At 37.3% G+C, this 24,014-nt stretch overlaps 1 protein-coding gene across 1 annotated transcript in view; it reads right to left on the reverse strand.

Annotated features, from left to right (window-relative positions):
• The window catches only part of LOC145999961 (uncharacterized), a 29,654-nt gene that overhangs the window by 1,053 nt on the left and 4,587 nt on the right, over positions 1-24,014 (reverse strand). Inside the window, exons 2-7 of the mRNA XM_083137251.1 lie at positions 17,271-17,376; positions 10,982-11,150; positions 9,002-9,190; positions 5,312-5,553; positions 2,379-2,585; positions 845-1,037 (exon numbers count right to left, since the gene is read on the reverse strand). Coding sequence (XP_082993377.1) covers positions 845-1,037; positions 2,379-2,585; positions 5,312-5,553; positions 9,002-9,190; positions 10,982-11,150; positions 17,271-17,319 — 1,049 coding nt within the window. The 5' untranslated portion in view covers positions 17,320-17,376. The remainder of the gene's footprint in view (positions 1-844; positions 1,038-2,378; positions 2,586-5,311; positions 5,554-9,001; positions 9,191-10,981; positions 11,151-17,270; positions 17,377-24,014) is intronic.

Consider the following 24,014-nt stretch of genomic DNA (forward strand, 5'->3'; position numbering starts at 1 on the left):
AATGATTACTAATAGTTTTTCTTGTATGTACGCATTGCTTGCATTGTAGAATTATTTTCCTATAGTTTACGGTAATTACAAGCATAAGAAAACAGTTTTTCGTTGTGACGTTTTAGGAGAACACACGCTCCTTTCATCAGACATTTATTTTCATTTTGACTAAAGATACAGTTATAACAATGGTTAGCAATTTTTTAAGCGAAAATAAAACAGACTGCTTCTTTTCACAGTTAAGTTACTATATTACAACAATGTAACATTGACAACATCCATTACATACGGATTCTTTTTGTTTAAAAAATTACTAACCGTTGTTATAACTGTATCTTTAGTCAAAATGAAAATAAATTGTCTGATGAAAGGAGCGTGTGTTCTCCTGAAACGTCACAACGAAAAACTGTTTTCTTATGCTTGTAATAACCGTAAACTACAGGAAAATAATGATTACTAATATGTTGCAGTATTTTTCAGTACCTATTGTCATAAATATTGCATAAATATCACCATAGTAAACTAACTTAATACGAAAGCCGGAAACTACTTATCATGACGTATGTGCGTGTGTGTCATTGTAAGTGTGTGTGTAACTAGATAGATAGGCAGATACCTAGATAGACGCCTCGGTGGCCGCGAGCGTGTCGAATTTCGATCTCGCCATCAAAGTTCCCTGGTTCGACTCCCTCCCCGGGGATAGTTCTTCTTTGTATCACTTCAAAATTTCATTTAATCATCACTCCTTCTCATCGTATCGATTAACCAAAAGTGGATAAAAGAGATGCTATATACAAATACAGATAGATACTTCATATTATTACCTTAGACAAATTGTCGAAGAAGTACTTACTTTGTTTCCCAATTTCCGTTCTTTTCATCACATAGGGACATGTAGAAGTAGGGAGGGAAGACGAACGTTAGGAGTGTGATTGTGGATCCACCAATGAGAGAGAGGATCTTCCCAAATTCTGGGATAGTTTCACCGATGAAAACCATGAATATCATGAGGCATGTCCTCAAAATCGCTCTTTTCCAATTGAAACCTTTAAAAGAACAGAACGAGTACACTGTTAGAAGATCGTCAATTTCTTCTCCATCCAACTACAGTAAAAGTAAGGACACGTATTTACAGTGGTGTCCGGGGGAGGGGGTCCGGACTCCCTCCCCCTCAAAGATTCACCAAAAAAAAAGCAAAATAATTGTGTTTGCTGTTGTTCAGGAAGTTGTTTACGTTCGCAGACGGATTAGATTGTGATCAGCAGTGCCTGCGAAAATGTATGCGTAACAATACTAACAATAATATTCATAAAAATAGTGATGATTGATTTTTATTTTCATCCGCTGGACCTAACAACCTTTTCGGTATTCAATAAATAATGTTTACAATTTCTTTGGTAGGACAGATGCTTATATAAACAAAGTTTTATCATCTTGACTAGACATAGCCTAGGAAGTTGGGTAAGTCTATGTATTTACCTACTCATGTAATGATAACAAGAGTAATATTTTTTATTGACTGGATAATCGTTATCTATCTTTATGCATGGAAGAAATTAAAACTTAAAATATTTAAAAAAATTAAATTTAAAATTTTAATATTCTGATTTAATGCCTTAAGTAAAGCTCTGATAAATTGATGCTTATAATTGGAGTGGAGTATAGTAAGTATATTAATATACATATAATATTTATATAAGTATAGTATATTAATCTATATTTTGAATAACTTTTACTTGTTACAATTTTCAAACATCGGTATAGGTGCAAATCGGTATGGCACAGTCCCAATAATAACAATGACACCTAACCAGTGTTATAACATGTACAGTGGGATCCACTAGTATAGCTCAGCAAATTGTCCATGACTACTTACGTGAAATTTAGAAGATTTCGCACTTCCGCGTTGCACAATTTAATGGTTCAATCCTATTAATTTCGAAGATCCACTGTCTTCATTCACAAAAGGGTTCGAAATTAATAGGATTGAATCATTAAATTGTGCAACGCGGAAGTGCGAAATCTTCTAAATTTCACGTAAGTAATTTTGAACCGCGTTTACAGCAACTATCATGAATGTCCATGACTACTTTCATTAATTTTTCTCTTACATCGTACGTGTTTTTAAGCGATGGATTTTAATGTATACTGGTGCAGAAGTTGTCAACATCTTGTTTTTGAGTTTTCTTTTAATTCTTGAAGCTCTTACTGGGTCAAATAAAGTGCACGAACATGGTGATGGACAATTTGCACGGTAATACTCATGAATACCACTGTACAATGTATGTTATGAACGCTTTTACAACTATACTCACAAACATTAAGTTACCTTGACTCACAAATACTAACATTTTGTTTCTTCGATACGAATTAGCATTTCAACTTACTGTTTGGTACCTTCAAATGTTCCTCCAACTCTTGGCTAAGAGGATTGGTGAGTATCAAGAATGCCATAACCAAGTGAATGAACATGGATATATTAGCGGCAATAACCGTTGGCCCGGGAGTCAAAGACATCAGAAGGTTAGACTTCACTATGTCCCCGAAGACAACGTAACCACCAGTTGCCACAGGCACATACAGCACAAGGATTACTGCAAATAAAGAATGGAATTACATGTTAGAGCATTTGAAAATGACTTACAGAGAGGGAATAATGAATAAATAATCTTTCAGCACATTGGGATCCATGAGTATTACCGTGCAAATTGTCCATCACCATGTCCTTGCACTTTTTTTGGCCCAATAAGAGCTTCAAGAATTAAAAGAAAACTCAAAACAAGCATTTGACAACTTTTGCACCAGCATACATAAAAATCCATCGCTTAAAAACGCATAGGATATAAGAGAAAAATTAATTTAAATAGTCATGGACAATTTGCTCGGTAATACTCATGGATCCCACTGTACAAGACGAGTAAGTAAAGCAATTGAACAGATGTAAATTAAGGTAGAAGATATAAGTAGTAGTGTGAGAGCATAACTCGTAGAAACTTCCAGTCTATTCCAGACGTTACTATCATTCTTTTTTTGCTTGATTTGTAAAAGGAAAACCTTTTTTTTTCGTGAATTCATTCTTGATGTTAAATAGTGTGGGTACATCAGCACATATGCTATAAGCACATAAGAATAAGCCCCTTAACTATAACAAAATTAAGGACAGGTCCCTAACAATAAAATAAAAAATATTTGTTAAAACCTTCATTACTCAATTTTTAAAACTGATTCATTCATTCATTACTTACTTAACAAGAACTAGAACTACAGTGTCTCCTTACATAGTTAAAACCTGAAGCTGTAAAGGGGCACACATGGAAAATTTCGTAAGGAATGTTCCACCTCTCCGTGATTGAACAAGTATTTATATAGTAATTAAGTTGATTTTTTTGTGCACATCAGTGTTTTTTTTTTAAATTTAAGCCATTCCCATACATTGTAATAGATATCGCTTAAAAATATCAGATAAGGGACATAACATTATACTAAATACATCAAAAGAGCATATTTCAAAACTTAATTCTACCTTAAGTTTAATATAAGTAAGCATGTTGAAGCTTGTTCATCCATTGATTCATTCAATAGTTTCTGCCCAGTGGACAGACTTTACACTAAAACGTTTAGTCTTTCCGATAATGCGTCTTTCTTTTCATAACGGCATGTACGGTCCAGCATGGGCGTCCGGAAGGGGGCAAGGGGGGCTACAGCCCTCCCCTGGAAAATGAATGTACAACTAAAAATTATATATTTCACACATAATTTCATTTCAGTCACAGTAATTTATGTTAATTATTACAAGTGCGTTGAAGGAACATGGTAATTTTAGACTGAGTGATTTTTGAGAGGGCATCACCATTATGGGGGAAAATATGCCTCCTTTTCCCCCACCTGGAAAAAATCCTGCGGACGTCCATGGGTCTAGTTCATATTACGTTATTCGTCAGGTGATATCATTCCTTCTCATACATTTTTGTAAACGTGTATAGTGTATTATGATGATATGGTGCAATAGTGCACAATACTAGTATCACATAATTCAGAATTCTTTATTTAATCTAAGCAACTGTTACGTACCCAATAGGACCAAGTAATGTGAATAGTTTGCCAAAGAAGAATAGAGATGGCAGCACCAGGCGTGCAAGGTTAAGAATTGGCATAATATATGTGAATAACTTTATAAATAAGAACAAAGCAAATTGGAAAGATGAAAAACAATAGAATATATTACAAGAAGACAAAGAATAAATATGAAAGAAGTAAATTAATATATATATCTTATAAATCAAATCAATGATCACATGTAAGTTGATATGAAAATTAAGCAAGTCAAAGCACTGATACAAGTTTGTGTCTTTGAACAGATATTGCATCTGTATGATTGATTTACCATTCCTATAGGGGAAATTTTGTTTACATCAGTGGCGAGTGCGTTCTGATCGACGCCCCACAGCACTTTTTGGTTGCGCAGTTTAACTGTAGCACCTACTTGGATGCGCGTGTAAATCGTTTGCACCAAGTATACACTCTGTTGAACCTAGTTAGTGGTGGCGCGTTCCAATTGCTGGCCCAAGGGAGGATATTAGTATTATTCCCAAAGCTTGGAGGAAAAAGTTAGAAAAGGATAAAGGAATTCGTTAAATAGTCAAAACCTAAATTGAAATCCATAGGGAAGTTAACAAAAAAGACGAGAAGGAAGTCCCGATCCAGACTGTCCATTGAGAAGGAAGTCCCGATCCAGACCGTCCATTGAGAAGGAAGTCCAGATCCAGATCCTCCATATCGAGAAGGAAGTCCAGATCCTCCATATCGAGAAGGAAGTCCAGATCCAGGCCGTCACAGAAGAATGTAGCTTATCATGTAAAATTCTTACTCCATGTATCCTGTGTTTACATAATATATTCGTTTAAACGTCTCCATTGGAAGGCATCCTGTCTGGTTTCGTTGTCTACAAAGAACCCTACCCTGTAGATAAGCTAGCTGAGTTTTAAGTTTAAGGTTTATGTACCTTTGCACCAAATGAAGGTAGCACAACAGAAACACACACATTGGCTCTGTGGTCTGCAAAGAATGAGAAGATTTACTATATAGCCAATCTCTGTGACGGAGTGGTTAGCACAGCGCGCTGCGGTGCCAAGGGTCCCGGGTTCGTATCCTTGAACAATGGTGTACTTTGTGACATCACCATATTCATCGTCGCGATTAGCAAAAAAAAAGACGCTATGTAATAAATAATCAAATCAAAGTTTACTTTAGATACGCAAGGAATAGGTTGATGCTGCTGTAAAAATTCAGGTAATGTTTAAGTTAGCAACACTGTTCTTACCTGAGAATCCTATGACAACACTGATGGGGAACTTGCTCCTCTCCCTCATGTCGTTCTGGATGGTGGGAAAGGTGGAGGCTCCCCCGAAGGCGAAGAGAATTGTTCCAAACCCGATGAAGAAGCTTTCAAAGGTAGGGTCAGCGTGTGGCACTTCGAAGTCCGGATCCATATCCAGCATAGTTTGAACGAAGATTAGGATGCAAGCAATAGCAGTTGTTCCCAGAGCTGTTATTCCCACGATCCTGGAAGTAAACAATATGGCGTCGTTAGAAATGTCTTCATTGTAGCAGGCTACTCAATTGTTCATATTATTACCAAGCACTTGCCAATATACACAAGGTGTCTCAGAAACAACTACAATACATCTGTGACAGAGTTAATTTGTCCGCGAGGCTCTTCCCACCGCGGCACTGTTGCCAACTTAGCTCTTTTGGAACCAGATCTGACTCTTTCGTTCACTCTTTTGCCCCACTATGATGAAATCACTAGCTCCGGCCCTCATAGACCAACTTTTGCCAGGAGTATACATTTTGCACGTGTCGAGGTATTGTTATATTAACTGCGTCGTCCCACCCCCTCTTACCTACCCAGCTACATTTTTTATAGCGCCGTGGCTGACGTGAAGATGACATAATATTGTTATCCGGGAATCCTGTATTTTTGATTTCATACGACCATCAGTGGATTATTGAGATGTGCTATGCCGCCGGATCTAGACGGTGAAAACTAAGAATAGATTGTCGTAGCAGCGCCCCCACCCGTTTGACACCTAAAATGACCATAGGAGGTACTTTATCCAGCCTTCGTAAATCTAGTTCCTTGAAGGTCAGTTTTAACTCAATTTAAGGTGAAATTTAGCTCTTTTATGCGCATCAAATTTGGCAACACTGCCAGGAGGCAAGGGAAAATGCATTCCTCTTATGGAAGTATTATTTTTTTTTTGTTCTCTTGGAAATATGAAACTTCCGATGGCATAGAAAAATATATCAACGAAAAGAGAACAGATTGAAGATGTAGTTGACAGGCGGAAAAGTCGAAACTTCCATTTGATTAGTCGTAAGAAGTCGTTGTCGTTGTCGTTGTCGATTAGTCGTTGAAGTTGATTTCTCATAAGGAATACATGGGATTCTGAAAATTCTTATTCATCATATTTTTCAAATATCGTGTCTAGCTTAGGCTAATAATCAACATAAAAAAAGAAACTTTCACTTTCAACATGAGGAGAAATAAATGCACGACTGGTGCGAAACTGTCATTCTTCCCCTTAAGTGTACTGACTAGTACACAGCCACACATGTAAGTAATTACTACAGCATAAGTCACGGAAGAAACTGGTCCAGTGGAAGCGAATGTCACATGACTTCACTCGGCCAATAAGCTTTACGGTTCGAATTCCGGCCTAGGCAATCCTTTGTGAATGTCTCTTCATCAATTTGGCCATTGATAAAACTTGCGTAGTAGAAATTATAAGGTTATGGTTGTTACCATGCAATAATAACTATTGTAAATTAATAAAAATATACACATTTTATTCCAAATTTATTATTATTATCATTATATCCTTGGAGACACTGTTCTACTCGATCCATCAGATGAGCAAATGTAGTACAATTGTTTTTCATTCTATTTTGCTACTATCTTTTATAAACTTTGTTCAGGAAAAAGCTATAAAAGTTAAGGTGAAACTTTAGTCAAAGTTTATGTTGTGTGACCTTCTGTACGAACATTAATATTTGAGATTTTGGAAAGTGTTGAACTACAGGGTAGGATTCATAAGTAATGAGCCTCACTTTATACTGACGTGTGTGCACCCTGCAGCGCACTCCGCTTGACATGAACGGTGGTGGTGGGTGTTCGCTTCGTAGCGCAACGCGTGTCAGTTGGCTCCCAGCTTTCGGAGCGGTAGCATCGGCCTTAACAGTAGCCCCTATACAGTGGTGCGTGACACGGCGATATGGAAAGTTCGTTAGAGCAACGCTACGCGATCAAATTTTGCGTCCGGTTGGGCAAGTCTCCTTCCGAAACGGCCACAATGCTTCAACAGGCGTTTGGGACTGAGTGTCTGTCCTCTTCTCAAGTCAAAAAGTGGCACAAGGCTTTTCGTGAGGGCCGGGAAGAGGTGACTGACGAACCCCGGTCTGGACGCCCGTCGTCGGCCCGAACTGACGTGAATGTGCGGCGAGTGCGTGATTTTTTTTAACACGGACCGGCGTTTGAGTCTCTACCAAGTAGCAGAAGCCCTGAACTTATCGGAGACAACGGTGCAACGCATTGTTACCAAGGACTTGCACATGCGGAATTGTGCGAAGGCGATCCTGCCATTCTCGAAACAGTGATAAGCGGTGACGAAACGTGGACTTTTCAGTACGATACAGAAACAAAACGACAAAGCGCTGAGTGGCACACCTCAAATCACCCCGTCCCAAGAAAGCGCGGATGAGCAAATCGAAAACAAAGACCATGCTCATCGCCTTTTTCGGAGTGACGGGGATCGTCCACTACGAGTTTGTCCCGCCCGGACAGACCGTGAACGCTGCTTACTACCAGGAAGTCCTGAAAAGGCTGAAAAGAAGCGTCGCGCGCAAGCGAAGGGACATCAAGGACAACTGGAAGCTTCACCACGATAACGCCCCCCGCCACACCGCCTTCATTGTCAACGACTACCTGGTCCGAGTCAACGTTCCTGTGGTACCCCAGCCTTCCTACAGTCCGGACTTGTCGCCTCCTGACTTCTTCTTGTTTCCACGCTTAAAATCAGTGCTGAAAGGAAAACGTTTCGACTCCATCGAGGACATCAAAGCAAATGTCAAGGTAGCCCTTGCAGCCAAACCAGAACAGGACTTCGGGGACGCCTTTGAGTCATGGAAAAGCTGCCTACAGAAGTGCGTTGATGCAGGAGGTGCCTATTTTGAAGACTATTAGTCAGTTGTACCGATCAGCTCAATAAATATGTCTTTTTGAACGAAGGCTCATTACTTTTGAATCCTACCCTGTATTTATGCTTTGGATTAAATGGTAGAATATGAAAATATAAGTTGGTTCTTATATTTTACGTTCAATTTTTTCAATCTAAGTTTTCCCTTCGGCTATTCTGTTCGAATTCTAACCAACTGATCTTCATTTCTTATCAATAATAAAAGTAACAATTTCTTTTGTAACTTGAATTGAAGGATGTCAATTTCCAGGTGGGGGTTTCGATGGACGAGCGGCTAGCTGCAGCAGCTGTAGCATCTTGGAAATATATGCTAGCAGCATCAAACTTGGCCTGCCTAACCTACTCACGTATGCAACTAATAGCAGAAATAGACAAAACTTAACCTGCCTAACCTACTCGCGTCTGCATCTAAATAACAGAAATAAAACTTAATCTGCCTATCCTACTCATATGTAGATTTCTGCTATTAGATGTATATTTGAGTAGGTTAGGCAGGTCAGGGTTTATGCTGCTTGAATTATCTCCAAGATTGCATAACTGTCTCTACCCGCTCGTGTTCGATGGATCAGTTAGATTCCCTTTCACACACCATGACAAGTTAAGCATTCATTCTGAAATCTTTCATGCACAAGGTTCCAGGGTGCACATTGATTGAAAACTTTGTTGCTCTGTTTCAAAGTCGAAACCCTGAAGGTAATGTTCTTATTTGGATATGCATTTACGGGAACGAGAAGAAGAAAGTAACTTGAGCTCACCAGAAGTCCTTCGGCGACCCGAACCACATGGCAGGGGTGAGAAGAGCGGCGATTACTAGAATCCAGATGCAGAAGGTGACGTCAGGAAGGTAATCCTTCAACAGATCTTGTAAAGTTTGTGAGGCGAGCAACAGGTACACGGTTCCCACTCCGAACAGTGTTATTTGGACACAAGCTGATACTAGACGGCTGTGTAGGAATGAAAATAAATTGTATTATTCCTTCTCAATAAACTAAGAGGTACTGCCTCGTCTGGTTTATGGGTATAGTAGTAAGTATATCACACATCATTCATATATGTCACAGTGCACATTCATAATATGATACAGCAAAAGTGATTCGGTTGCAATATACCCTGTCCCGTCTTTCTCTTGAGCAAGTGAACGAAGTCTCTGCGCAAGTACTGACGCGAGACGGCTCCACAAATGAAGAAGTAAGAGGGAACGGGATTGCGTGGAGGGGGAAGCAACCTGTAGTTACCAGTCTTCGCAGCAGCGTGTACTGCTACGCTCTACTCAGCCTATTTCCCCCCTCTTCTCTGCCGCTCCAGAGACAGCCTGGACAGGGTATAGCATTGCATAAATAAATAATTGTAAGTGAATTTTACAATTACTTTATTCTGGTTAATCTACAACTCGTAGAACATGTTTCATGTATGTACTGCAAACGTACTGTTCATTCACGGAAGGCAACATTAATTACAAGAAACTTTATAAATTAAATTTAAGTATGAAAATAAGGGAAAGAAAGGGTTGTGAGGGGGTGATGTTCTCTGAAGCCACTCAAATTTTCTTTCGCGTGGTACACACCAAGGCTCTGGCACCTTGATGCACAACCAGATTAATCCTCAGTGGAGTTTGTGTTGTGTTGTCCATAACATGTTTGTGATTTCACTTCATCCATCTCATCTCGTCGTCGCGATTAGCCAAACGTGGCAGAAAAGCGACACTATATAATAACAACAATTTAAAAATCAAACATGTGTCCCCACTTAAGTTGAGCACAAAATGCTCTCATAATATCGCCTTATTATACACGGCCATGTTCAAGACTGGTGGGGGGAGGAAGATCGTAATGTTCACACTCTATCTACCTATCTATCTATCTATCTATATACACACACACACACACACCCACACACACACACACACACACACACACACACAGGGTGGCTCAATAACTCACTTAACACCCCCAGTACAAGGCCACTGGAGCATGGAACGTGAAAATGGCGATGACAAAATCGTTGCCTGGCCAAGGGAGAACTACATTGACGTCACCGCATGGTCGGCAGCCATCTTGATGTCCGCCATCTTGAAATCAACTTCAAAAATTTAAATGGGAAGGGAGTCGTGCGACATATCAAAATGGGCTAGAATTTCACCAGGAAAACAACTGTGACATGTGTTTTCACCTAACTTTAATTGTTGCAGAGTTAACAATACCACAAAGTTGTGGCTCAATAAGTCACTTAACACCCCCAGTACAAGGCCACTGCGGCATGGAACGTGAAAATGGCGATGACCAATCGTTGCCTGGCCAAGGAGAAACCACTTTGACGTCACCCGCATGGTCGGCAGCCATCTTGATGTCCGCCATATTGAAATCAACTTCAGAAATTTAAATGCGAAGGGGGTCGTACGACATATCAAAATGGGCTAGAATTGGTGTAGAATATATTTGTTAATGATTTCTTGAAAGAGAGAGAGAGAGAGAAGGGGGGACAGAGAAAAAGAGAGAAGCATTATGCACTCACAACCTTTGTACATTACCCTTAGTAAAGTACATAAGAAGTCGAAACTAATGGCTTATAATTTATTGTTACAACAAAAATTTTCCTCCCTCGGGAAATTTTTGAGGTCAAGATTGTTGGTGGGGGAAATCCCCTCTGCCCGCCCCCAGGATTTCGCACCCTGGCTCTAGATAATTTCAATTTATCGAACTACAACGATATTTGTACATTTGAATTGTGCATCGTACCTGGCCCATACGCCCTTAGTTTTCAGTCCAATGCAGGGATAAGGGTTTCTCACACTCTCCTTCAACTCCAGATGTCTCTCTTCAACCATGGCCCAGCAGAGACCCAGTCTGGTTCCGCTGTATCCGGCGTTTAAACACAAGATAACAATGAGTATTATTCCTGCCCAAGCTACAAAAGAGAAAAATACAATTAGATCATTAAACACAAACTTGACCTTCAGCTTACAATAATAAAATCGAACATTCCTAATGACATACTTTCATACACCTTACAATAAACAATGGAGAACACAATATAATATATATTCTTGGAAAATTTATTGGCAAGAATATTCTTTGTAGCACAGGGAAACATCTTCTTGTTAAACACTCTCCTTAACAAGAATATTCTTTGTAGCACAGGGAAACATCTGCTTGTTAAACAATCTCTTTATCAAGAATATTCCTTGTAGCACAGGGAAACATCTTCTTGTTAAACAATCTCCTTAACAAGAATATTCTTTGTAGCACAGGGAAACATCTGCTTGTTAAACACTCTCCTTAACAAGAATATTCTTTGTAGCACAGGGAAACATCTGCTTGTTAAACAATCTCTTTAGCAAGAATATTCCTTGTAGCACAGGGAAACATCTTCTTGTTAAACAATCTCCTTAACAAGAATATTCTTTGTAGCACAGGGAAACATCTGCTTGTTAAACACTCTCCTTAACAAGAATATTCTTTGTAGCACAGGGAAACATCTGCTTGTTAAACAATCTCTTTAGCAAGAATATTCCTTGTAGCACAGGGAAACATCTTCTTGTTAAACAATCTCCTTAACAAGAATATTCTTTGTAGCACAGGGAAACATCTGCTTGTTAAACACTCTCCTTAACAAGAATATTCTTTGTAGCACAGGGAAACATCTGCTTGTTAAACAATCTCTTTAGCAAGAATATTCCTTGTAGCACAGGGAAACATCTTCTTGTTAAACAATCTCCTTAACAAGAATATTCTTTGTAGCACAGGGAAACATCTGCTTGTTAAACACTCTCCTTAACAAGAATATTCTTTGTAGCACAGGGAAACATCTGCTTGTTAAACAATCTCTTTAGCAAGAATATTCCTTGTAGCACAGGGAAACATCTTCTTGTTAAACAATCTCCTTAACAAGAATATTCTTTGTAGCACAGGGAAACATCTGCTTGTTAAACACTCTCCTTAACAAGAATATTCTTTGTAGCACAGGGAAACATCTGCTTGTTAAACAATCTCTTTAGCAAGAATATTCCTTGTAGCACAGGGAAACATCTTCTTGTTAAACAATCTCCTTAACAAGAATATTCTTTGTAGCACAGGGAAACATCTGCTTGTTAAACACTCTCCTTAACAAGAATATTCTTTGTAGCACAGGGAAACATCTGCTTGTTAAACAATCTGTTTAGCAAGAATATTCCTTGTAGCACAGGGAAACATCTTCTTGTTAAACAATCTCCTTAACAAGAATATTCTTTGTAGCACAGGGAAACATCTGCTTGTTAAACACTCTCCTTAACAAGAATATTCTTTGTAGCACAGGGAAACATCTGCTTGTTAAACAATCTCTTTAGCAAGAATATTCCTTGTAGCACAGGGAAACATCTTCTTGTTAAACAATCTCCTTAACAAGAATATTCTTTGTAGCACAGGGAAACATCTGCTTGTTAAACACTCTCCTTAACAAGAATATTCTTTGTAGCACAGGGAAACATCTGCTTGTTAAACAATCTCTTTAGCAAGAATATTCCTTGTAGCACAGGGAAACATCTTCTTGTTAAACAATCTCCTTAACAAGAATATTCTTTGTAGCACAGGGAAACATCTGCTTGTTAAACACTCTCCTTAACAAGAATATTCTTTGTAGCACAGGGAAACATCTGCTTGTTAAACAATCTCTTTAGCAAGAATATTCCTTGTAGCACAGGGAAACATCTTCTTGTTAAACAATCTCCTTAACAAGAATATTCTTTGTAGCACAGGGAAACATCTGCTTGTTAAACACTCTCCTTAACAAGAATATTCTTTGTAGCACAGGGAAACATCTGCTTGTTAAACAATCTCTTTAGCAAGAATATTCCTTGTAGCACAGGGAAACATCTTCTTGTTAAACAATCTCCTTAACAAGAATATTCTCTGTAGCACAGGGAAACATCTTCTTATTAAACCATCTCCCTGTTTTGCTATTACAATTTCTCTGTCAACCAAGTTTCCAAAACTTGTCGTGTGAGAAGAACAAAAGGTGTGCAACTCCAGTTTATCACATTTACAGGAGAGAGAAAATAATGTAGCCTATTCTTAGGAATATGCCTGACTCTTAAAAAGAGTCAGTAAATTGAAGTTACATGATTCCACCTTACTGCTAATGATTAGAATTGGAGATATGTCGGTCTGATTACTGAAATTGCATTTTTGGAATTACGTTCCTTTAATTATCATACGACGTTGTAATGTACTCTTCGTTAGAGTATAATTTTAGAGATATGTCCTTATTACATTCAACTTTTTTAAAAAAGTTTTTATTTCTCTAAAGTAAAACATAACATGAATATCACAATGAATTTTTAAGATTTTTCCAACTTAATTTTAAAAGAAGATAGCAACAAACAATCAAAATGGATAATAGGCTCATACAATAAATTATCAACATTTGGAGATAATTGAATTTGACTATTTTTCAGTTTCTTGTTCAGTTTATATTTATTTATTAACCTACGCACAACAGGTATCTGCCCTTTTACAGTGCACAGTAAATGTCTTAAATTTGAGGATTTATTAACATAAAAATAATATTTATACACATTTTCAGATATAAAAAATACATATAGAGGTTACATATATCATCCTTATATATTACCGTGGATAAAAAATGAATCAAATCTTACACAATTACATTCATATATATGTATGGGTATATACGTATATAAACATGAAGAAGGTAAAATAATAATAATAATAATAATAATAATAATAATAATAATAAAAATAAAAAAAATAAGTAAGTATGTTGTCTATTAAATAGCGTTTATAGTCAGAAAATTTAGCAAATATGTCCAAGTGTACTCCCCTCTCTAACCATTCATTATGCAAGCTACACATTCATCGCAGGGGAGCCATTTCTGCGGATCTTGAACGGGTGCGGGAAATTTGCAATTTGATCGCAACTTTGGATGGGGGACATAAAAAGCTATTTTTGAAAGCAGAGAGGAAGAATCCAATTTGTCGTTAAGAAGTTTGTAAAGAAAAAGGAGCTGATGTATGGTTCTTCTGTTTGCAAGGGAGGTAATGTATAATTTAATTAGTAATTTGTTATAAGGTGTCATCTTTAGTGTATCTAGAGTAAGGTTAGAGGACTAAAAAAAATATTTAGGTTCTCCTCAGACTGTTAGCATGATTGCATTGTTGAATTAATAATTTATATTTAAAAAAAACATCCAGACCTCATACGTAAGAATAAAACTAATACAAACATTTCTTGTAGTACCACCATGATAATAAAACCAAGTTTTTTATTGTTATAAATAATTCCACTGGTAAATATAAGTCGATCAGGGAGTTCAGAACAGAGAAATTAATCTTTGAAGTTGAGTGAAATCGTCGAGTATTTTTTAAATTTAAAACGCATTTATGCAGAAAAAAATATTACTGTATATATCTATGCTACTATCAGAAGTCATTACTACTGACGTAAAAAAGAAAAACACGTGTAAATAACTATGACGTTGCTAGTTCATCAATTTTAATTATAATCTATGCACGTGTTTACTTTGTGATGTCATCAGATATAAAAAATGTCTACATAGATATATCTCTGATAGCAATTTCTGCTTCCGAAAAATCAATTATTATCTCACTACTTATATATGTGGTGTGATAACAAAGTAATGCTAATAAACATACAATGTGGATGTGGTAGAACTACTGTCGCCTTCCTTGTTGACTTCTCCATGTGAATTCTGTATCCAGTAAAACGAGCTCAGAACTGAAGTAAACCGAACTGAATTCGAAATTCATGAAATTCAGTTTCTCCCTGAACGAAAAGAAAGCTTGTGACAAAACGTGACTTGCTTGCGCCCCCCAAAACAAATGCCTTGAATGTCTCTTCTTGGGGGAAAAAATCCTAAGGATGTCCATATGTATAATGTGAGGAAGCGGCTTGGGGAATTTCCCGACGAGAAGTTCTTATGTTTCTATAAAACAATTTTCGTTGCGCCGACAAACTCTCTATTCTCTCCCTCATATCATTCCGGCCATCTTCGTGCAATTCCGGCATTCTTTCTCTCGGTTAGATATGACATAGTGGAAAACAAGATTGGGGGCGGGGGGTGATGCCTTTAATCTGCGGTAAAGATCAAGTGACATTCTATTAAAACTCCTAAGTTATATATTCTGAAATGTCGATTGTATTATATATCATTAAACTATTGCTCTTGTTATGTTACTCGCCTTGTAATCAAGGGGTCCCGGGTTCGATACCCGGTGGAGGCACAAGTGGTTCGGATCCCACTTTAAACTGTAGGTCCAGTCCCGATTAGCCTTCCTGTGCATAAAGTGGACTTAAAACACCAAATCAATCAATCAATCTTGTTATGTTACACATATATTACTGCGCAACATTAATATTTAATTCACGTCACAATGAAAAAATTCAAAAAATGTGTAAAAAGCCGACAGCAGACCGATTGTACTTTTCCCTGACCTCAATAGGAAGTACTGATTAGCTTAATGGGGAATACCATGATCACGTGCAACATTTTTACATGACAATAAATTGAGCCAGATAAATTGTTGTTATCTGAAAGTGTAAATAGTCTATCATTTGTCATTTCAAGTGCTTACATTATCTGATCATTCAACAGTTGTTTAACTTATCTTAGATATGACGTTGATGTCAATGGATATGTAATCAATCGACTCATTATTTACATTTTTCAAATTACAAATACATCGCTTTTGGGTGATGATGTAACATGTTTCATTAAATTAGTAAGTCATACAACCTACTGTTTTCCGAAATTAGTAATCTCTTCTTAAAATGCATTTATTATTTTTAATTGTTTCTTTGCAATCACTCCCATACTATAAAATTAAAGTATAAAATAAAATAAATATTATAATCTTTCTTGAATGTACTGCGTACAGTCGATAAACACATGTCTACTTTTCGTTAAATTAGAGTCTATCTTTGTTCCAATTATATTTAAATAAAGGTACCTTGGTTCCAACTACATTGGCATTGTGTCAGACATCAGAAGTGTTACTGGTCTACTAAACTTATAACTATTATAATGATTGTAGTTATAACTGTTATTTCATGCTAAATCAGATGATTAGTTAGTCGAATGTGGCCAAAACTTATTAAAAATATATTATTATTGTTTCTTTTTCCAAAGCTATTTCTTTTTCTTAGTGAAGGCACTTTTGCAGATGGAGCTACCTTGAAGCACATACGAACTTACTGGAAAACTGATGGAATGTATTCTCTTGTAAAATCTCTAGGCTCTCTACTGGTGAAAATGAATTCTGAACACAAAAGGGATCAACTATAAGCTAAATGTTCACACTTGTTCGCTATATCTGTGGTTGGTTGTAATAATGTACGTATGTTAGTCTACGTTTCACCGTATGGCCGCTGTGGCTCAGTCGGTAACGCGTCTGGCCACCCGGGTTCGATCCCCGGCCTGTTCAAATCCGGGAACTATCCTAACGTTGGAAGCGGCCCCGTAATATTTTCACTTATATCAACGTACTCACCGCTTGAAAAAATTCTGTCGACGTCCATGGAAATAGATAAAATAGAAGGGAAAGAAAAAGGGAAAAAGAATAGTGACAATGACCATAAAAGCAATGTTCACTTCAGTCACCAGTGGCGTGCCCAAAGGATGATCAAAAAGTATTTGTGTGGGTCATAACCTCCCTTTGGCCCAGTATCCCCCCCATTAAAAGAACGTCAAAGACAGGAAAGGAAGTCAAAATTAGCACTGACTACTAAAGAAAAAGTATACGTAACACTCTTTCAAAAATCCTGGGCACGCCACTGGTCCACCTGAAAATATTTTGTCCCACACGAACGAACTTTACTGGCAATATCTCATTGAAGATGAAAAACGCAGTCGCGAAATGATAAAACACTTTGGTGAAAATCTAAACTTGAAATCGAAACGTTTTCATTCATCACGTGAGACTGAAAACATTTATTGATCCTACATTTGAAACTCTACACCTTATGCAAAAATTGTTCTGAGTTTAATGACGAGTTTTGGTTTTCACTTACTTGTGTCGACCACAGCCTTCGACATAGCGAGTACTCCACTTCCCCCCATCTCGGCAGCTATGAAGAACGCCGCTGTCAAAATCGTGAGCCCCTTTTCGGGGGATTTCTGCAAAATAATAATAGTAATAATAATATTTACACATATTTTCACTTTTATTTTACTTAATATATTTCCAAGCTGTGTGATTTCCAATTGGATGTAATTTTCAAGTTATACTAGTAGTGGTGTTTGTGGTGGGATAAACCCGAGAAAGTATGAACTCTCCTCAAGCAGGTTTGGCTATACTTAAAACTAGCTCAACATGGCCATATGAGTTTTTTGCTCTAGTGTGAAACCCCGTATAATCCAAGATTTTTGTAAAAAAGCCCTCATGGATTCCATGAGAAAGTATGACCCCCTCAGATTGATGAGGCTACACTTATAAAAGGCACTTTTGTGAGATTGTTGTCCATAAATTTGTTAAAAATATGCCCCTCTTTTGGCCACACCTAAAACTAGGCCACACACACACACACACACACACACACACACACACACACATACATACACACATATTTATTTCTGGTTTAAGTTCAATTGGATACCAGCTTCAATTTGTTTATCTAATATTAAAACAATGTAATTCTTCTAGAATTGCTCCGTGACTCTCTCATTTCTTACATCATAAACATATGATTTTTCCCCTATGAGAATAACACTACAAATGGTATCTAATACATATCAGTATTGCCAATTGTAGAAAACAGTAAACAAAATTTGCCTGTTTTAGAGATATTCCAAAAAAATAAGCAACAACAACAGGGGCCATCTATGTGCAAATGTCTGAACTCGGTGAACACTTGGGAACAAGTCAATTATTTTAATATGTCAATATTTTTAACTCTTTTTGCCAACAACAGAGCCATCTATGTGCAAATGCCTGAACTCGGTGAACACTTGGGAACAAGTCAATTTTTTTCATTATGTCAATATTTTTAACTTCTTTTGCCAGTAATAGGGAATGGTAATAAGCAATAAACAAAGTACTTTGGAGCCGAATATGCCTTTCTTAGACGTCGTATATTACTAAAATATCTTTAATTCACATATTTCTCATACCGCTGTATCTTGTTCTATTAGGTTTGTTCAATAAAATTGCCTATTAGGACTCTTCAAGAAAATTGCACACCAGCAAAAGAGGTACCAATAGGACAAGCATACAATGATATGGGGATATGTGAATTGTTGGTTTCTTCAATTCAGATAAATGGATTGAATTGAAACTGGGATATTTTGCATTTGTTACATTCAGTTTGTTTATTGTAATCTATTCATATATAAAATCAAGCACCGAGAGGGTATAAGATCAATACTTGAACAATATGTGCGCATGACGGCCCCAAAGCGGTGGGATCGATACTCGGAGCGGGAACTCTATTGCCTGTAATTTCTCCCTATGAAATGATCGCCGCGGCGCTGTTCTCCCTATTGACATCGATTAGTTCCAGACGCACACACCGCCCTGCAGTGGGGAAATGGCGCTGCGGTCTGGATTGCATGTACGCTCAGCAGAAAAACGGGATGTGCATTCAGAAGAAAGTACTTCGGCAAAAATGTTAGAGAATATCTCATGTTTCTGAATGCACCCCCACAGTGTTTCTATTGGCTCTGTAAAACTATATAAGCCAGGGCACAGTGCAGATTCTTCACCATTGCTGGATTGGCAGTGGAACCCACAAGTGGGGGGGGGGCAGAACCTGAACAGGCTCCACCAAAGTATAGGAGACTTGAAGCATATAATTTGGCAGAATAACCCAAATAAGATCATATATACATACACATACAAAGCACAATGCTGAACCCAACTGATCCAATATAGAGCTTTGATTTGAACCCCAAGAAATTGTATATAAATACCAAAGCCAAAAATATTAATACACATACACACATATACACACACACAAAGTACAGTGCTGAAGCCCAATTGATCCAGCATAGAGCTTTGAATTGAATCCCAGGAAATTGTATATAATAAACAACAGCAAAAATGCCGAATCAAAAATATTGTAATCAATGCAATAAGAATATATCCAGCCCCAATTGGGCCAAACATCAAAAGATTTGTAACCCGGACAAATACAGAACTCCCACAAAAATTTGCCCCAAATGCAATAGAAAATATAACATGGAATATTTCACATATAAACATAAAAATACTTGCTCTGCACAACCATCCACATCTGGTCTGAAAAGAAGGCACGAAGCACCTCTTAATGCCAGAGCAGCAAAGCAGCCACGCTATGAACCCATCCGTAGCAGTTTTAACGGTCAATTAAGGGATCACTGTTTTGTATCAGAGCCAAGATGTGGCATTGAGAATTTCTTGAACAGTATAAATTCTGATCTCCAGGCAATTCTAAATGCACAAAATGGCTCTTATAAGCTATCCCTCAAATTGTATACACAATATAAGAAGCCAAACGCTACAAAATTTATACACCCCCACGTAACAGAAACTGTACCTGTATATTCAAATACAAATTCGGACAAAATAATATGCAGGTTGATAGATCAATTGAATATGAAACACTCTGAATTTGCAGCAAAAGAGTCCGGATGGACCCTATGCGGCTCTCCGCACAAGTTATATGTTAATATTTCTGAATTCAGCCCATTAAAAGGTTCTACATATCTGCCATTACCTGCCAATATCAAAAACAAAAGAGCCGTGGTCAATATTGAAAATACCGACCAGAAATGTTTTCTGTGGTGTATATTAGCTGCTTTGTTTCTAGTTTCAAGGCATCCTGAGAGAATAAGTTATTACAAACAGCATGAACATATTTTTGATGATGCAATGGAGGGTTTGGAATATCCAATGTCTGTTCAGAATATTGATAAATTTGAAAAAAGGGCCAGGCACATCAATGGCAAACAATTATCTATTAATGTATTTACTTGTTCCACTGGCAATTGCTTGATAGCACCTCTCAGAATCAGTACATTTGATGATGAATCTGCAATTCCGATTGATCTGCTCTTAATTGAAAAGGATGGTACATATCATTACACTCTGATACATAATCTTGAAGCTTTAGTGAGAACACAACTAGACAAATATAAAAAAATATTCAAGTTGTGCAGAAGATGTTTAACTGAATTTGATGGTAGAAAAATGGTGAATGGTGTTTGTGAAGAGAGTGCAGAAATTGCAAAAAACAAGTTAATTGAGCATCTGAAATACTGTGGGAACCATAAACCTGTTCATATGGTGATGCCCAATCCAAGTGAAAATTGCAAATTCAAAAAGTATGAAGCCTTGTTGGAACACCCAGCATATATTGTCTGGGATTCTGAATCAAATCTCAAATCTCTTGCATTCTGCAATCCAGATCCCGAAGAATCTTCAATTACACCATACCAGCTGCATGAACCTTCCAGCTTTTGTTATGTGGTTGTACAGGATGGTGTTGTTAGTAAAGAATTTTCATACATGGGACCAGATGCCATCAAAATATTTGCACATAGAATAGAAAATGTGTGCCGTGACATAGCATATAACATTTTATTAATATCAAAGCCTATGTTGCCTTTAACAGAGGAACAGATTGAAGATTTCAACAATGCAGAAAAATGCCCGGTATGTGATTGTGAATTTTCAGATACAAATATCAAGGTTCATCACCATTCTCATACAGATGGTCGATATAAACAGGCCCTGTGTAATAGCTGTAATATTAAGATCCAGAGACCAAGATTTATCCCCATATTTTGCCACGGAGCATCCAATTATGATTTCCATCATCTGATCAGGTACGAGGGGTTTGAGAAGCAGAATTTAAATATTTTAGCTGAAAATGATGAAAAATATATATCTATTAGCAAGATAATTAAAGTTGATGGTGTTCCTATTCACATAAGATTTCTTGATTCTTACAGATTTTTATCTGCTAGCCTGGCTACACTGGCCTCTCAATTACCTGATGATCAATTCAAAATCACACGTGCATTGTTTCCAAATCAGGACCTGAAATTAATTAGGCGGAAGGGTGTATATCCATATGACTATGTCACAGATTTTTCTAAATTTGATGAGTGTTCCCTGCCACCACAAGAAGAGTTCTACAGCAAAATCAGAGGATCTGGAATCACTGATGATGATTATCACCATGCTCAGTTGATGTGGAACAATTTAAAATGCAAGACATTTGGTGATTATCACATGGCATATTTAAAACTTGATGTCACCCTCTTAGCTGATATATTGCAGGCATTCAGAAAATCTTCCATGCAAAATTATAGACTGGACCCAGTATATTTTTACAGTGCCCCGGGCCTAGCATGGTCTGCAATGTTTTTCAACACCAAAAAGCAATTGGATCTGATCCACGATCAAGATATGTATCTGTTTATGGAGAAATGTATAAGAGGTGGGATGGTGCAATGTTCCCAGAGATATGCCAGAGCAAATAACAAGCATATGCCTGATTATGATCCAGCACGGCCATCAAATTATATAACGTATGTAGATGCAAACAACCTCTATGGTTATGCCATGATGGATAAACTGCCATATGCAGGGCTTGAATGGGTTGAAGATTTCAATATTGAAGATCTTCAGGACTTTGATGACAGTGACTATGGCCTCTTCTTAGAGGTTGATCTGACATTTCCTGATAATGTACACAATAAATTTTCTGATCTGCCCCCAATTTCCGAGGTTCAGTGCTCACCTGGCTCTAAACAGAAGAAACTCATGATGACTCTGGAGCCGAAACAGGGTTATGTCATATATTACAAAAACCTCCAGTTCCTGATGAAACATGGTGTTCAAGTGACCAAAGTTGGCAAAGTCTTAAGGTTCAGGCACTCAGAATGGTTGAAATCATATATTGATACAAACACGGAGCTTCGAACATCTGCAAAGAGCCAATTTGATAAGGGCTTGTTTAAATTGATGGTGAATTCAGTGTATGGCAAAACTATTGAAAATGTCAGAAAACATACCGATGTTAAAATAATTACTGACCCCAGCCGGAGCAAAAAATTGGTTGCAAAGCCCAACTTCAATTACAGAAGAATTTATGATGAGCACATGGCACTTTTCAACATGATGAAAACAAAGATCAAATTTGATAAACCTATTTACGTAGGGGCTGCAATATTGGAATTGTCCAAATTACATATGTTAACATTGTATTATGATGTGCTGAAACCTTTTTATGGTGATCGTGTAAAATTATTGTACATGGACACGGATAGTTTTATTCTTGATATTCAAACAGAAGATGTTTATCAAGATATTGCACAGCCTGAATTGTTTCAATACTTTGATACCAGTGAACATACAATAATTCAACATCCCCACAACAAAAAGGTGCCTGGCAAGTTAAAAGATGAGACATGTGGTGATGCTATTGTGGAATTTGCTGGGTTAAGTGCCAAGGTGTACAGTTTTAAAACATGTAGTGCTGTTGTCAAAAAGGCCAAGGGTATTGGCAGAGTTACTGTGGAAAAAGATCTTGTATTTGAAGATTATAAAAATTGCATCAAATCCCAGAGTTCAATCAGAACATCAGAAAATAGAATTCAGAGTGAGGATCACTTGTTGACTAGCAATATTGTAAGAAAAGTGGCCCTGGACCCACATGATGATAAGAGATGCATTTTATCATGTTGCATACATACTCTACCTTGGGGGCATTGTGATTTGAAAAATGGCAAACAATGCCCAAACACAGAGCATGATTTGAAATAAATAAACATGCCTATGAACTTATTTGGGTTCAAAAAACAGGCTATTATGGATCTGCCAACACCACAACCCTCTTCTGATATGCTGTCTAAGCTGAGTGGCTTGTTAATTATTCATCTGAACAGCATACTTACAGATAATGATGATGAAACAGGCAAAATATTGTACATATTTAACAATAATTTAAATCATTACCAATTACCTGTAGGTGGTCAATTACAATTTATTACAACCCCTGAGGGTGATGTCAAGATTTCAGTAGGGAGAAATATTTATAGAATCAAGCACTCAAACATGGTTTCTGGCACTGTATATACTGTTTCTGCTGGTGACTGCTTATATATTGAGGTCCCTGGATCATATGACAAGCTTATACCCTTTTTTATAGAATTAAGAATCAGATACTCTATAATAAATAACCACTTAAACAAAAATGCCTAATGATATATTTGGCCATACAAGACATGAAGATCACAGTGATGAGATTCTGATGCTTGATGTCAGAGTCAAGAAATTAAGAAGTGATTTACAAGCTTTACAAACCACACTCAATGCCAGTCTTCAATTAGAAATTACAAATTTGCAATCACAATGCATGGACCCTCTTCTTAAAATTGATTCTGAACTCAAATTGCTGCTTCAGAAATATACTGATCTGGCAACATTAGATAATTTTCAAAGTTTAGAAGAAGCTGTAGCAGCTCTTCAAGCCAAATTTAAGACCCAGGCTAACAACTCTGAGCAATTGAAACAACAATTGGAAGAGCAGATAAATAATGTCCAGACACAGCTCCAAACAATTGTCAAAAGCATAAAATCACAGGAAGATTTTGATCTAGTGATTTCCACTCTAAAGGAACAGATTCAGTCACTCCAGATACCTAATCTGGATCCTCTGCACAATGCCATAGCCGAGGTTAAAGAAAAAATTGAGACACTTGAAAATTTTATGAACAACTTGCCATCTTCTGATGCTTTGAATGCAATAACTCGGAGTGTTGCAAATATT

The sequence above is a fragment of the Lepisma saccharinum genome, chromosome 16 (genome assembly GCF_977018435.1).
Source record: "Lepisma saccharinum chromosome 16, izLepSacc3.1, whole genome shotgun sequence".
NCBI lineage: Eukaryota > Metazoa > Arthropoda > Insecta > Zygentoma > Lepismatidae > Lepisma > Lepisma saccharinum.